The sequence below is a fragment of the Liolophura sinensis genome, chromosome 8 (genome assembly GCF_032854445.1).
Source record: "Liolophura sinensis isolate JHLJ2023 chromosome 8, CUHK_Ljap_v2, whole genome shotgun sequence".
In the NCBI taxonomy this organism is placed as follows: domain Eukaryota; kingdom Metazoa; phylum Mollusca; class Polyplacophora; order Chitonida; family Chitonidae; genus Liolophura; species Liolophura sinensis.
In genome coordinates, this window is record NC_088302.1 from 41,050,635 (window position 1) to 41,065,476 (window position 14,842).

The 14,842-nt window shown below is 38.4% G+C and overlaps 1 protein-coding gene across 1 annotated transcript in view; it reads left to right on the forward strand.

Annotated features, from left to right (window-relative positions):
* Positions 1–14,842, forward strand: part of LOC135474093 (phospholipid-transporting ATPase ID-like) — a 66,182-nt gene that overhangs the window by 40,936 nt on the left and 10,404 nt on the right. The window contains 13 exon segments of the mRNA XM_064754095.1: positions 737–819; positions 2,633–2,880; positions 4,027–4,268; positions 5,418–5,580; positions 6,036–6,125; positions 7,163–7,325; positions 7,951–8,030; positions 8,244–8,345; positions 9,278–9,397; positions 10,119–10,216; positions 10,903–10,973; positions 10,976–11,080; positions 12,632–12,885. Of these exon segments, the coding sequence (XP_064610165.1) occupies positions 737–819; positions 2,633–2,880; positions 4,027–4,268; positions 5,418–5,580; positions 6,036–6,125; positions 7,163–7,325; positions 7,951–8,030; positions 8,244–8,345; positions 9,278–9,397; positions 10,119–10,216; positions 10,903–10,973; positions 10,976–11,080; positions 12,632–12,885 (1,819 nt within the window).

Consider the following 14,842-nt stretch of genomic DNA (forward strand, 5'->3'; position numbering starts at 1 on the left):
GGGTGAGTATGACATAGGAACAGCTGTGTTAGATGGGTGAATATGACATAGAAACGGCTGAGTTAGATGGGTGAGTATGACGTAGGAAGAGCTGAGTTAGATGGGTGAGTATGACATAGGAAGAGCTGAGTTAGATGGGTGAGTATGACATAGGGACAGCTGTGTTAGATGGGTGAGTATGACATAGGGACAGCTGTGTTAGATGGGTGAGTATGACATAGGGACAGCTGTGTTAGATGGGTGAGTGTGACATAGGGACAGCTGAGTTAGATGGGTGAGTATGACATAGAAACAGCTGAGTTAGATCGGTGAGTATAACATAGAAATAGCTGAGTTAGATGGGTGAGTATAACATAGAAACAGCTGAGTTAGATGGGTGAATATTTCAAACAGGAGGCTTATATTGTTAAATTATATAAGTTAAATGGATGAGTATTTCATGGAAACAGCCAGGTCTATGGTTGAGTATTACATAGAAACAGAAGGGCTAGATTTGGTAGTATTACATTGAAATGAATGATTCTATAGATGGGTGAGTATTACATGGAACAACAGAGTTGGATGGCTGAGTTTGACATAGAAACAATTATGGATTGTAACTTCCATGATTACAGAGATTATGTAATCTGCGTATATGTATGTGTGTATGCCTGGCATTTTACGCAGTCCGCTTGTGTGTAAACCCCGAACTCAGATGTGCAAATACATGGAAATGTTGTTGTTTTTGCTTTCACAGGGAGACCAACTTGAAAGTGAAACAAGCCTTGCCAGAAACTGCTGAGATGGGGGATGACCTGGAACAATTGTCCCATTTTAGTGGTGAGTCATGTGGGCTGCTATAGTAATGGGATTTGGTGAAGATCACTTTAAAGGAAAAATAAAAATGAATTTTCAGTAGCGAACATTTAAAAGTAGTATATTTAAAAATACCTTCATGGTGTTTTTTTTCCTTAGGTCTAGACTATGTAGATGAAGAATGTCGTAAATAACGTCAGATATTGTTGATACCATACTTCATTTTCATGTTTTCTTTCTCTTTAACATATATTAGGGATGGTGCCAAGCAAAAACATTTTAAAATTTAGTACTTTGAAAACAAAAAGGTTATTGAATAGGCAGATGATAACTGGCTCTGCCTATTACACCTATATTTCTTTGACATGTCAATGTGAATGTATTAAAAGTGTGATCTTTTGTTTGATTACTGTTTTTCACCCTAAGTTTAGTACATTTTTATGTGAAAAGGCAATTTCAGAAGCCCATAAATGCCTTGAAATGACACTGTTGATGCCATCGCTTACGTTCTTCTGATGAGAATCTAATCAAACTTTCAAGAGGCACTGTTAATTGAATGAATCAATCAGAGTGAAGCAAAATGTGTCGATTGCAAAATGCTAAACTTTCACTTTCAGCTAAGACTCATGGTTGGTCTTTGTAAGGGGAGTTAATGATTGATTTAAGGTGTTGTGTTCAAAGTGTTTTCATGAATTTATGTTAGGTATGCCCAGAAATGCCTGCTGTGGTGTACAGATGTTTTTTGAGTTCATAATTCAACTTTTTTTCCATTCATTTTTTTTTTTTTTAGCTTTTATGCCCTTAGGTGTATGGTTATCAAAAACCCAGATCATAGCTGAAAGGTCCTGTACGCACGTGTAAAAATGAAACCCTGAAACTATGTATTTGGGTGTAGTATAGAGGATTTAGTATTCATTTACAGATGAGAAACTTATCTATTTAATTGTTGAACTGGATATAAGTGTGTTTACATGTATGCAATATTGCTTTTAAATTGATATAAATAAATATTAAACTGATCATTCTGATATACCCCCAAAATGACCAGAAATTACACCCACAGAAGTGCATTTTTAGAGTCAAAAATGTCACAAAATACTATTTTTGGTGCTGAAACTTAGAACTTTCCAGTAAAATATCATCCCATGTTCCTTTGCAAATTTAGAGCGTCCTCTTCAGGGGTGGTAGATTAAGGGTCAGTCCTTATTTGGGTCAAACCTAAGACCTTAAAAGAGGAAGTTATAACATTCTTGCTAAGCGTTCAGCATTAAGGGGATAGTGCAACGACTGATTGAGCAGTATCAATATAATGGCTGAGGCGAGGAGGCTTACTTTCCTTCCATAAGTCGTCTTATTGGAGCAAACACTCAATAAAAGAGCGGCCAAAATCTGTCCTGCAGCAAGAGGCACATTGCATGCACTCGTCTAGGTAAAGCAACACTAGATAAAAGAGTGGTAGAAATCTGTCCTGCAGCAAGAGGCACATTACATGCACTCTAAGAACTCATCATCGTCATATGACAAAGTCGTCAAATTGTTAAGTAAGACGTTAAACTCCAAGCACCCACTCACTCCACGCAAAACTTCATTGTACCTTTCTAAAATCAATGGAACTCTCAGAATCAGGATAAATGGACAAGTTAGTCATGGACGAAATTTAGTCATTTGTGGTAAATAAGTGAATGTGTTAAAATCTATAGTTGTTTGATGTTTATTGTACATCATGTAAATTGAGGTTGACTTTGTTGATATGTGCGTGTAAAGTTGATGTTACATTGTGTGTGGAAATGTGGCTGGTCTGTTCATCTGGTGATAACTCTAGTTTCCTGTCTGACAGCGGACATCATCTGCGAGCCCCCGAACAACCGCCTGAATCGTTTTGAGGGGACGATGAAGTGGGAAGGGACAACATTCTCTCTGGACAACGAGAAGATGCTGCTGAGAGGTTGTGTGCTACGCAACACCAAATGGTGCTATGGCCTGGTCATCTTTGCCGGCCGCGACACGAAGCTCATGATGAACAGTGGAAAAGTACAGTTTAAGAGGACTAATATTGACAGGCTCATGAATGTCTTGGTGATAGGGGTAAATATCACTCACTCTACTCAGCGTTAAATATTATACTGTGATTCTTCAACCTTGTGGCATGTTTCCGAGGTGTTTATTTAAGCATATTCTGAAGGCGTTATTCCATGTTGATGGATACTTATTGTGAAGCCCTGAAATTGGTCAATCCAATCAATGTAATCTTGGCTCCAAAATTGAAAATGTGCATAAATTGCACTGAGAGTTCATACACTAAAAGGTATATGAACTGAAAGGTATATGAACTAAAAGGTATATAAAAGGTGGAAGAATTGAGGTATACAATCCATATGTGCCCATGTTTTTTGCATCTTGCACATCACCAATGGCATTGTGATTTTACTTTGATATTAACCAGGAACACTGCATCTTTTGTTTTTGGTACATATTTTTGAACCTTTTTTTAAAAAATTTGGAGTGAGTTCTACTAACTTGCTTTTTCCTGTCAAATTTTCATTGAATTTTTCTCTTTTAGTTTAATTATTCTCCATTTTAAAGAAAAATGAGTCCACATCATTCAATATTCATTTAATAATCTAAATGTGGAGGGTTGAGTTTTCATGACTTCCGACTGGCAGGCACATTGTAAGAGCATAGTGCTGTTCAAACCCATGCTATTATTGCTGATTCCAGTTATTCTTGGCTCATCTGCATCTTGCAGCTTTGAAAGGTTGTTTGGTACCTGGTCAGATGGTGGTATTAAATCTAAGCTCGGTCATAGTAAAAAACAAAACATTTTTAAGTATAAAGCGAAATGTGTCATTAAGTAAGTATTAAATATGGCAGCTTATCTGAATATATTAGATGCACATAAGTATGCAGCTGTTTGGAAGTGTTTGTAAGACATTTACCTTATTTTCCCTTCTGTCCTTGTTTTCCTTCCTTTTGTTTAAAGCTCTGGGATATGGGGCCAATTCCACAAAGCCCTTTCGCACTTGAGTCAAAATTTGAAATAAAATAGTAATGAAAAGTTTGACCAGCTCATAAATGTTGTTGTAAGATAAATGTGTCAAAATTTCAATTTCCCTTACCAAGAACATAGCATTGTGAAGTGGCTTAAAATTTCAGCTCAAGTCAGAAATAGCTTTGTGGAACTGATTTTTGGGGTACGTATTCTGATTTCAGATTATCATGTTTTTGTTTCAGATTTTTGTGTTCCTGTGCTCAGTCTGTCTTATTTGTATGACAGCCTGTGGGGTCTGGGAGACTGTAACTGGCTATGACTTCCAGATTTACCTCCCCTGGGAAGACTTTATCCCAGGTTCCAGTGCCAACCCGGAGAAGTCAAATGATACCAAAGAAAATGGTGCAACTGTGATAGCTCTGCTTGTATTCCTCTCTTACATCATCATCCTTAATACTGTAGTGCCTATTTCTCTCTACGTCAGGTGAGCCTACAGGACTATTATGGGATACATTAACCCTAACATATCCATACAAAAATAATTGCCAGTCAATATGTCGACTATTTAGAAAAAAAAAGGTATAATAATATCAAGAAAAAGGTGGATCATTTATTTGCATGTACAGAATGAAAGAACGAATGAATAATTTATATGTCATAATGCCTCTTTGGCAATATTACAGCCATGCTTCAAACCGGTATAATGTAGGGTGTATTGCATTGAGAGTTGATGTATTGTGGGGATTGAGATCAAACATAATTTTATAGATTAAAGGTAGATTCATTTATTTGTATGCACAGTGCATTGCTTTTAGATTTGATGTGGTGAGGGAACCAAGAAATTGGTGAATTTGACAGTGACATGTTGATCATGACAGGGATCACAGTGTCTGTGACAGATATACTGTACCTATTGTAACAATTTTATTCAAGGTGTGACAGTATAAAGCCATTTTTGTTTTGTCCAGCCAGTTGAAAGTTTAGGAATGAAGTCTACATGAAGTGGCAATGAAACATCAAATAAGTATAAAGTCATTAAATAGAATATTTACTGTAAATCTCCAAAGCACATTTTCATTGAAATTTGTGCATACAATTATCATGTAAATGACACCAAAAATCCAAGCTTCATAAAACTGTGCAGATTATTTCTCTACACAACATAGTTGAAAAGGTTGAATTAGGGTAGGTCTTGTGCAAGCTTTTGTCAAAATGAGAGAAATTCTACACAGGTGCCGGGACAAAAGCATTAAAAGTCATAGATTTTCATGGTTTGTAATTTGCTACTATGTGGTTGAGGACAGTGAAGTGTTCACTGCTGAATTTCACTGAAGCATCATGCCCAAGACACTGGACATGACACCTCCACCCAGTCACATTGGACTGGCACCAGGCCAACCTGCCCTGTTTCCTTGCTGTAACTTCTCAGTGCTGAGCACTAAGCAGGGCTGCAACAAGTACCATTTTCGGAGTCTTTGGTATGACCCAACCTGGGTTTGATCCCGGGCCGCCTGACTTCGAGGTGGGTGGTCTAAACGAAGTGGTCTTTTAACTTCACTGAATAGCACAATTAATTGTCCAGTGATGAATACTACGCATATTGTTAAGTAATGCTAATCCCTGCCTGTTTCAGTGTGGAGATGATCCGACTGGGGAACAGCATGTGGATCAACTGGGACACCAAGATGTATTATTCAGTTACAGACTGTCCCGCCAAAGCCAGAACGACTACGCTGAATGAAGAGTTGGGACAAATAGAGTATATCTTCTCTGATAAGACAGGCACACTGACTCAGGTAAATGCACCTGTTACACCCCAATACTGACTTTCTCCAGGAGTCTCTTTCACAAAGCAGTATGTGTAGTGGACAACGTATAAAGACACACAAAAAGCTGCTATGAAATGTACAAAACAAAGTCTGGCTTTAAGAAAGGATTAATAAAAGATATCGCAAAAAATGAGAAAATGATTTTTCATCTTGGAGACATATTTTATATTTCTCAATAACTCCTGTATTTTATGCATATATTCTGTCAATGGTTAGAAATATTTGTAAATATACCGATGAACATACCAGAATGAGGGAGAAGCTTGCAAACAATGTGGAAGCAAGCTATTTAAACCTGCATGTACATAATAAAATTGAGTAAAATGGCAACAAAAAAAATAAATAAATAAAAACATTGTCAGATAGTACTGTACATTATAGCTAATAAGGTGTGTATAGTCTGTGTGACCTGTATATTGCAGAACATCATGGCCTTCAAGAAGTGCTCTATAGATGGTCAATCCTACGGAGATGCTTATGATGACTTTGGGAACCAAATTGACGTGACAGAGGTGAGAGATTGGTAGTGACAATATGATACAGGGTAAATTTATCTTTTTTTAAGCCATGTTTTACCACGCACTCAAGCGTATCACGGTTAGATCATGGCAGCTAGGACCATCATGGCTGATTCATTTATACGAATGTTCTTGCTGCATGTATTTGGACACTTACCAATATGGTCACCCAACTGTTGGTGGTTTGGCTCCAGCTCTAAAAAGTTGTCATACATACATGTGTTTGTTAGGTGCTCGTTGAAGGGCTGTAATTTTCTCAGAACGTTCCAGTATTTGGGAGAATTCAGATAAATAAGTGAATGTGTTAGGCAATTACCTATCAGAACAATCACAAAACTGCACTCAGGTTTATGAGAGTAGGGAATCGGACAGACAGCCAAATCATGCTTTGAGAGCTGCAACCTCATTGGTCAAAGGCTTGTGGACATGGACTGGAGAATTGACATGTTCATTTATCCTTATTGGCATGTTATTGTTAGGTTATGCACCTGTGGGTCTTCAAGGTTCAGTTGTTCAAAACTGCTTTAAGACTTAATACCAGATTTAACTTCAAGCCAAGCCTTCAATTTTGCACTTTGTCTAAATAAAAATTGTGTAGCATAATATTAAATATGAACTAAAACCGCTGCTGTTATACTTTTCTTTGGACAAATTCGTTGACTACAGAGTTTGGCCAAGAATTGGAATGTAAAGTATGACTATATACTTTCAAACAACTAAGCTTAGGGTGAAAAGAATAAGACAAGCTTGTTGTAAAAAGTGGCTTACCTAGAGCTGTAATGTGTGGGCCCAGTGATCAGAGTATGTCCCTTTCATTTGATTTTGTTCTGAGTTTGAAGTTATCGTTTTCAGGTCACAATCTGTAAATGTTTCCTTGTTTTTTAACATTTTCTGGCATGGTACGGGTGAAATACTGCCAGTGTAACATGAAACTTAATCATTCAGGGTTGAATTCAGTTTTGTTAGGTCGTGATAAGCATGACGGCTGTCTGATTTTATCCTCCACCTGTGTCTTGTTGTATCTTTAACAGAAGACCCCTTTGGTTGATCTGTCGTACAACCCACATGCCGAGCCCAATTTTGAGTTCCACGACACCACTCTGATAGAGGAAATAAAAAATGGCAATGCCAAAGTGCACCAGTTCTTCCGGCTAATTGCCCTCTGTCATACTGTGATGCCTGAGGAGAAAGATGGTAAGAAGAAAGCTCAATATTCCTCTTCCAACACACATTGCAGCTTTATTATCACAGTGACCTGCACTTTACCGGAATGTGTTTTGTTTTCTGTGTAGAACTACCCTAATTCTTTGGTCTTTGCAATCACATCAGCAACCCGTATTTTTAAACTTTCTGAAAGAACTATAGGCAGTAGAGAAATGATTTGCAGAGATTTATGAAGTTTGAATCTTAAGTGACAAAAACAGATCATTTTAGTGTAATTTGTATAACAGTTGTATGCATAAATTTCACTGGAAAAAGTGCTTTAAAGGTTGAAAGGCTGAGTATTGACAGAAATATTTTATTTGGAGATGTTCTTGTTGCTGGGCACAGGTATGTCCATATGGGCAAGCTGTTGTAATACTTCAGACAAAATTTTAAATTAAGATTATAAATACTCTTGAACTTGAGATTTCAATATGATTTCAAACTTAAGTGGTATAATAACATTTTAATGGGGGTCTTTGTGGAAAATTAATGGCATTCGTCTTCTTATATTTACTTCAGAAACACAGTGTGAATGTTTGTTGCTCTTACGATAATGAAAGTTTTGTTTTAGAAGGCTACTGATCAAGGGTCTCTCTGTCTGTTTGTCTTACAGGTAGACTAGAGTACCAGGCTCAATCTCCAGATGAAGGAGCACTTGTCTCTGCCGCCAGGAATTTTGGCTTTGTTTTTAAGGTGATTCATTTGACATATTAAAAAATTTCTGATCTTTGACGTAATGTATTTTTCATCTACCTTTTCTTCTACTTTCCTTCTACTTCCCTCTTCGTCTTGCCAAACATACTTTTTTTTTATCAGAGAAAACTGAAAATCTCCAAATGTAAATAGTGTACACATGTAGTTGTTGTATTAATTGTGGACTAAAGATGTGTTCTCTTTTATTTACAGTCCAGAACACCTACTACCATAACGATAGAAGTCTTGGGGAAAACAGAAGTGTATGAGTTGTTGTGCATCTTAGATTTTAACAATGTGCGGAAAAGAATGTCTGTAAGTGTGTTTATAAACTTTTCTCCCTATGTGCATGTCAGGGCGTACGTGGGAAGGTCTGTCACCAACCTGCGGATGGTCGTGGGTTTCCCCTGTCTGTGCCTGGTTTCCTCCCACCATTATGCTGGCTGCCATCATATAAGTGAAATATTCTTGATTTCGGTGTAAAACACCAACCCAATAAATAAATAATGTGCATGTTAATATATAAATGTGAGAAAGTTCTGTAGAAAGGTATCATGCTGCACCTGCACCCATTATAAGCTCATAAACCGCTGCTCATTATACGTATTAAGTGAAACAATCTTCAGCGTGGTGTTAACCACCAATCAAGTGTATTGGTTTGAATTAATGACCAGAGACCCCGTTTTTAATCAGGACAGGCTCATGCTAAAATCTCAGCTCCGCGCCTTCACATCTACTGTGCTAATATTAACAACATTGACTAGATGAAGGATCATAATTTATATTCTGCTGCACCTACTTTAGACTTTTATTTATTAGACTGGAAAAGTGAGCGAACAAAGGACAAATTAAACTACATTTTTCCCCTCCACTTCTACATTTACCTGTCTACTATAAACCGATTTTCCAGTGTTTGAGAATGACCAGCTTCCCACTCAAAACAGATGGGTTAAACATGTTTGCAGGAATGTTGTTTGTTTCCCAATTACAGTACTTAGTAGTAGTTTTCACATAAATTTCTTTCTTTGTGCAGCTTTGGTGTTTTGTATATTTATTCCCCTGTGGTTTATTGGGGGTGGGAAGGGGTACTGCCACCCAACTCTTGGGAGAGTGAAAGGAGTATACTTCTATGTATGTTCAGAAGAATTAGTCTGATTTCAGACCCGTTGATGTTCAACTTTGCATGTGCATGTAGTCAGAAAACCCAAAGTAAATTGGAATTGATGTATTTGTTGTGTTCTCTGCAGGTGATTGTGAGGAAAGATGGCAAGATTGAACTGCTGTGTAAAGGAGCTGACTCATTGGTTAATGCTCGCGTAGACCCAAGCTGTGCTGAACTCAAAGAATTGACAAGCCACCATTTAAATGTAAGATCAGTTGACCTTGTGGTGTGTAAAACTTTCCCAGTTTTGGCCTCTGACTTAATTTTCAAACTCCGAAAAGGTCAGTGCTTTGTGGTGGGTCAAACTGTGAAAGAGTGATAGCTTAGCTGTAGTGACTTCCTGGCATCTCAAAATATATTTGTTGGCATATTTGAAAGTTACTCAACATATGTATTTTAATATGGACTTTGCTTACATGTGCTTCTTTGGTATTTCTGAAGAGTTTCAGTTTTTTGGTCTCAGTTAGTTCTGAAAATTAATTGTATTAAGCCGAAGTCAGTGCATTTTTACCCCTGTTTCTCAAACATCTATCTGGTGTTAATTTAGAGACTTGCATGTGACCAGAAATGTGTGGTGATGGGTAGACATGTAGGTCTGCCAGAATGATGACATGTGACCAGAAATGTGTGGTGATGGGTAGATATGTAGGTCTGCAAGAATGATAACATGTGACCTGAAATGTGTGGTGATGGGTAGACATGTAGGTCTGCCAGAATGATGACATGTGACCAGAAATGTGTAGTGATGGGCAGACATGTAGGTCTGCAAGATTGGTTACATGTACAGCTATGTAAGACATAAATGCAGATGTGTTTTCTTTATTACTAGTGTTTGTTTCTGCAAAAATCATTGTGAACATAACATTGATTGATTGTTCAGGTTGATGATGAATGCCAGATGTGCATTGTCAAATTTGTTGTTGTAGGAATTTGCTCAAGATGGGTTGAGAACTCTGTGCTGTGCTGTGAAGCCTATAGATGAGGCTTACTATAACAAGTGGAAGCAGAAATATCATGAAGCATCGTAAGTTGTCTCACAATTCCCAGTTGCAGAGTGACACAGTTAAAATTTCCATTCTGTATGATGTACATGTAGTTATTTATTTATTTATTTGATTTGTGTTTTACGCCGTATGCGAGAATATTTCACATATATGGCAGCGGCCAGCATTATATGTGTAGTTAATGGACCTTCATATGGTTGTAAATTGATCAGCTGACATATATCAGGATGTGCGGAATCTTATAAGTTCAAAGCTAGCCTTGTAACACATGAAAGTTGAATAGAGACTTATATTTTGATGGACTAATCCAGCATGTCTGCTGTCAGCCGTTGTGGATTTACTTGCCCTCATACATGTTCTGGTGAACAGGATAGCTTTGAACAGTTTTTGAACCAATCAAATTCATACTAAAGGTCAGCGAAGAGGCAGTTGGGATTGATTTTTTATGTAATTCACTATGGCTGCTGTTGGCTATCTTTGGTTTCCTCATTGTCACACCTATCTCTTTTGTTAAAGATATTAATAGACACTATGAATAGCAGTTTGTCTTCTTATAACACATTGGTGGTGAACTTGTCAGCTACTGAGCTTCTTAAATTACTTTTGAAGAACTGAACCCTCATTGTCACCTGAATGCAATCTTTATATTAAGGTGATTTCCCTTGGCCTTTACGAACACAAGCCAAAGTTGTTATTATACCTGTAGGACCAGCATGGAGAATCGAGAGGACAAAATTGAAGCTGTGTATGAAGAAATCGAGGCCAACATGACGCTGATTGAGCTACAGCCATAGAGGACAAACTGCAGGATGGTGTCCCGGACACGATAGCTAATCTGGCTCTGGCCGGCATCAAAATCTGGGTGCTGACTGGGGATAAACAAGGTAATTTTCAGGGCTCCTCATTCCTGATAGTTTCAAAACTGGGTGTTGACTAGAGACAATGTTTGAGGTGCCTCATTCCGTCTACTTTCAAAATTGGGTGCTGACTAGGCATAAACTAGGTCATTTTCAGGGTTCTTCACTCCTGCTGGCACTGGATGCTATATAAGGATAAAGAAGGTAATTTTCATTGTTCCTCATCCCTGCTAGTCTAAGCATTGGGTTCTGATTAGGCATAAACAAGGTACATGCAATTTTCAAGGTTCCTCATTCTGTTTTGTTTCAACATTGGGTGCTGACTAGGCACTGACAAGGTAATTTTCAGTGCTCCTCATTTCTGCTAGTCTTAACACCGGGTGGTGGATGGGGATAAACAAGGTAGTTTTCGGGATACCTCTCTCCATTTAGTTTTTACATTGGATGCTGACAGGGGTACCAGCCAGTACTGTGTGTGTATATATGTGAGGCTGTGATATTTCCTGTGACTGCACTCAGAAGCGATACATTTTGTATCAGTGATGCAAATTTGGTCGAGTCTTTGATCTGCCTGCCCACTTAATGACACACACTTTTGCCCAATCAGGTAAGCTTTTACAAAGAGGTTGTCGGCGTTTGACCAGTCATGTGCGTGTACAAAAATGGGTGAGGTAGATCATCCGTGCCTGGGAATCTAGTGGTCTCCACTGCGTATGACAGGGGATATAGAAGAGAATTTTTGGTGTCCCCTACTCATGCTATCTTTAACATTTGGTTGCTGACTGGGACAAGCACTGTGATACAATGGGTCCTGTCAAGCTTTTTGCCCTTATTAAGAGACCGGACAGAGTTGAGAAAATTGCCAGCGTAGTGATTCTCTAAAAAACTTAAGAACTTGGGATGGTCATGGGTTTCTCCCAGGCTCTGCCTAGTTTCCTCCCACTATTATTGCTGGTCACCATCATATAAGTGAAATATTATCAATGACGGCATAAAACATCAATCAAATAAATAATACAAATCAAAAACTTAAATCTAAGTCAAACACTACATAAATATAACATTTAATTTGTATTTATTGGTCTGAATGAATATTTTTTCAATGTCAGATGAGGGTATAAAATAAAATTGGGAAAATCACCAAATTCATGGGAAGTAAGGACTCTCCCAGTAAACTTTCTTGTTTAAGATGTGTTTACATGGATTGGTGAATCTTGAAAACCAAAAAACCATAAAAACAAGATCATGAGTTATGATGTTTTTCAATTTTTGAAATTTTTCAGTGTCCATAAAGCTCAAAACATGATTGGTGTTTTGCCTGATATTGCCTGATATTGCTTGAGAAAAACATTTTTGCATCTTAATAACCCCCCGAAAAAAAAAAAAAATAAGGAGTTTTGTGAACCGTGAAATCTGACTGGTGCAACTATTGTTTTAAGTGGGGATCAAGCATTTTTGTATCAATTTGGTATTTTTGTAAGAATGATCAATTTAAATGATTGGTGATCGAGTGATATGTCTAAACAAATGCTTGTACAAAACTTAGTTGCAGTTTTTGTCCTCGTTGCTGTTATATAGAGACGGCGATGAACATCGGCTATTCGTGCCACCTGCTGACTGACGAGATGGAGGAGATCTATGTTGTGGACGGTGACACATTTGAGGAGGTTCAAGACCAGCTGAGCAACGCACGCAATCAGATGAGGGACATGATGGATAAGTACAACCCAGATAAAGTGGCGTATCAGAATGGGGGCTACATCTCCCACGGGGAGGACTTTGGGCTGGAGGAACCAGGGGGTTATGCTCTTGTCATCAACGGGACCAGTCTGGTGGGTGCAGCTCATTGATGAGTATTACCACCTGTTTCAGATTGTCACACTGTAAAAATCTTGAAAACAGATTCTTATGTCTACATGTACAATATTGGGTGAATTATGACCAGGCATTTAATTATTTCTCATTGTAGGAAAGCATCCACTTTGTAGTATATACACTATAAATTTTTAGCTTTTTTTTTGTATTTGCAAAACACTTTTTCCACTGTAGTTCGCGTATACAATTATTATTGTGAAAATGAGGTTAAAATGATTTGTTTGTGTTACAGGAGATGCAAGCTTTGTAAAACTGTACGTTATTTGTACACTGTATCTTTCACACATAATTCTTAAAAATGTTGGTTGCAGTAGATGTTGGAAAGGCTGAAAATTGATAGGCTATATGTGTACATGTAGTTTTGGCCTGCTTTATCACGAGTAGGAAGTGCTGTTGCAGTTAGGAGACAATATGTGTACATGTGGTTTTGGCCTGCTTTATCACGAGTGGGAAGTGCTGTTGCAGTTAGGAGACAATATGTGTACATGTGGTTTTGGCCTGCTTTATCACGGGTGGGAAGTGCTGTTGCAGTTAGGAGACAATATGTGTACATGTAGGTTTGGCCTTCTTTATCACGAGTAGGAAGTGCTGTTGCAGTGAGGAGACAATATGTGTACATGTGGCTTTGGCCCTCTTTATCACAAGTAGAAAGTGCTGTTGCAGTGAGGAGACAATATGTGTACATGTAGGTTTGGCCTGCTTTATCACAAGTAGGAAGTGCTGTTGCAGTGAGGAGACAATATGTGTACATGTAGTTTTGACCTTCTTTATCACGAGTAGGAAGTGCTGTTGCAGTGAGGAGACAATATGTGTACATGTAGTTTTGGCCTTCTTTATCACGAGTAGGAAGTGCTGTTGCAGTGAGGAGACAATATGTGTACATGTGGCTTTGGCCCTCTTTATCACAAGTAGAAAGTGCTGTTGCAGTTAGGAGACAATATGTGTACATGTAGGTTTGGCCTTCTTGATCACGAGTAGGAAGTGCTGTTGCGGTGAGGAGACAATATGTGTACATGTAGTTTTGGCCCTCTTTATCACATAGGAAGTGCTGTTGCAGTTAGGAGACAATATGTGTACATGTAGTTTTGGCCTTCTTTATCACGAGTAGAAAGTGCTGTTGCAGTGAGGAGACAATATGTGTACATGTAGTTTTGGCCTTCTTTATCACGAGTAGGAAGTGCTGTTGTAGTGAGGAGACAATATGTGTACATGTGGCTTTGGCCCTCTTTATCACGAGTAGAAAGTGCTGTTGCAGTTAGGAGACAATATGTGTACATGTAGGTTTGGCCTTCTTTATCACGAGTAGGAAGTGCTGTTGCGGTGAGGAGACAATATGTGTACATGTAGTTTTGGCCCTCTTTATCACATAGGAAGTGCTGTTGCAGTTAGGAGACAATATGTGTACATGTAGTTTTGGCCCTCTTTATCACAAGTAGAAAGTGCTGTTGCAGTTAGGAGACAATATGTGTACATGTAGGTTTGGCCTTCTTGATCACGAGTAGGAAGTGCTGTTGCGGTGAGGAGACAATATGTGTACATGTAGTTTTGGCCCTCTTTATCACATAGGAAGTGCTGTTGCAGTTAGGAGACAATATGTGTACATGTAGTTTTGGCCTTCTTTATCACGAGTAGGAAGTGCTGTTGCAGTGAGGAGACAATATGTGTACATGTAGTTTTGGCCTTCTTTATCACGAGTAGGAAGTGCTGTTGCAGTGAGGAGACAATATGTGCACATGTGGCTTTGGCCCTCTTTATCACAAGTAGAAAGTGCTGTTGCAGTTAGGAGACAATATGTGTACATGTAGGTTTGGCCTTCTTTATCACGAGTAGGGAAGTGCTGTTGCAGTGAGGAGACAATATGTGTACATGTAGTTTTGGCCTTCTTTATCACGAGTAGGAAGTGCTGTTGCAGTG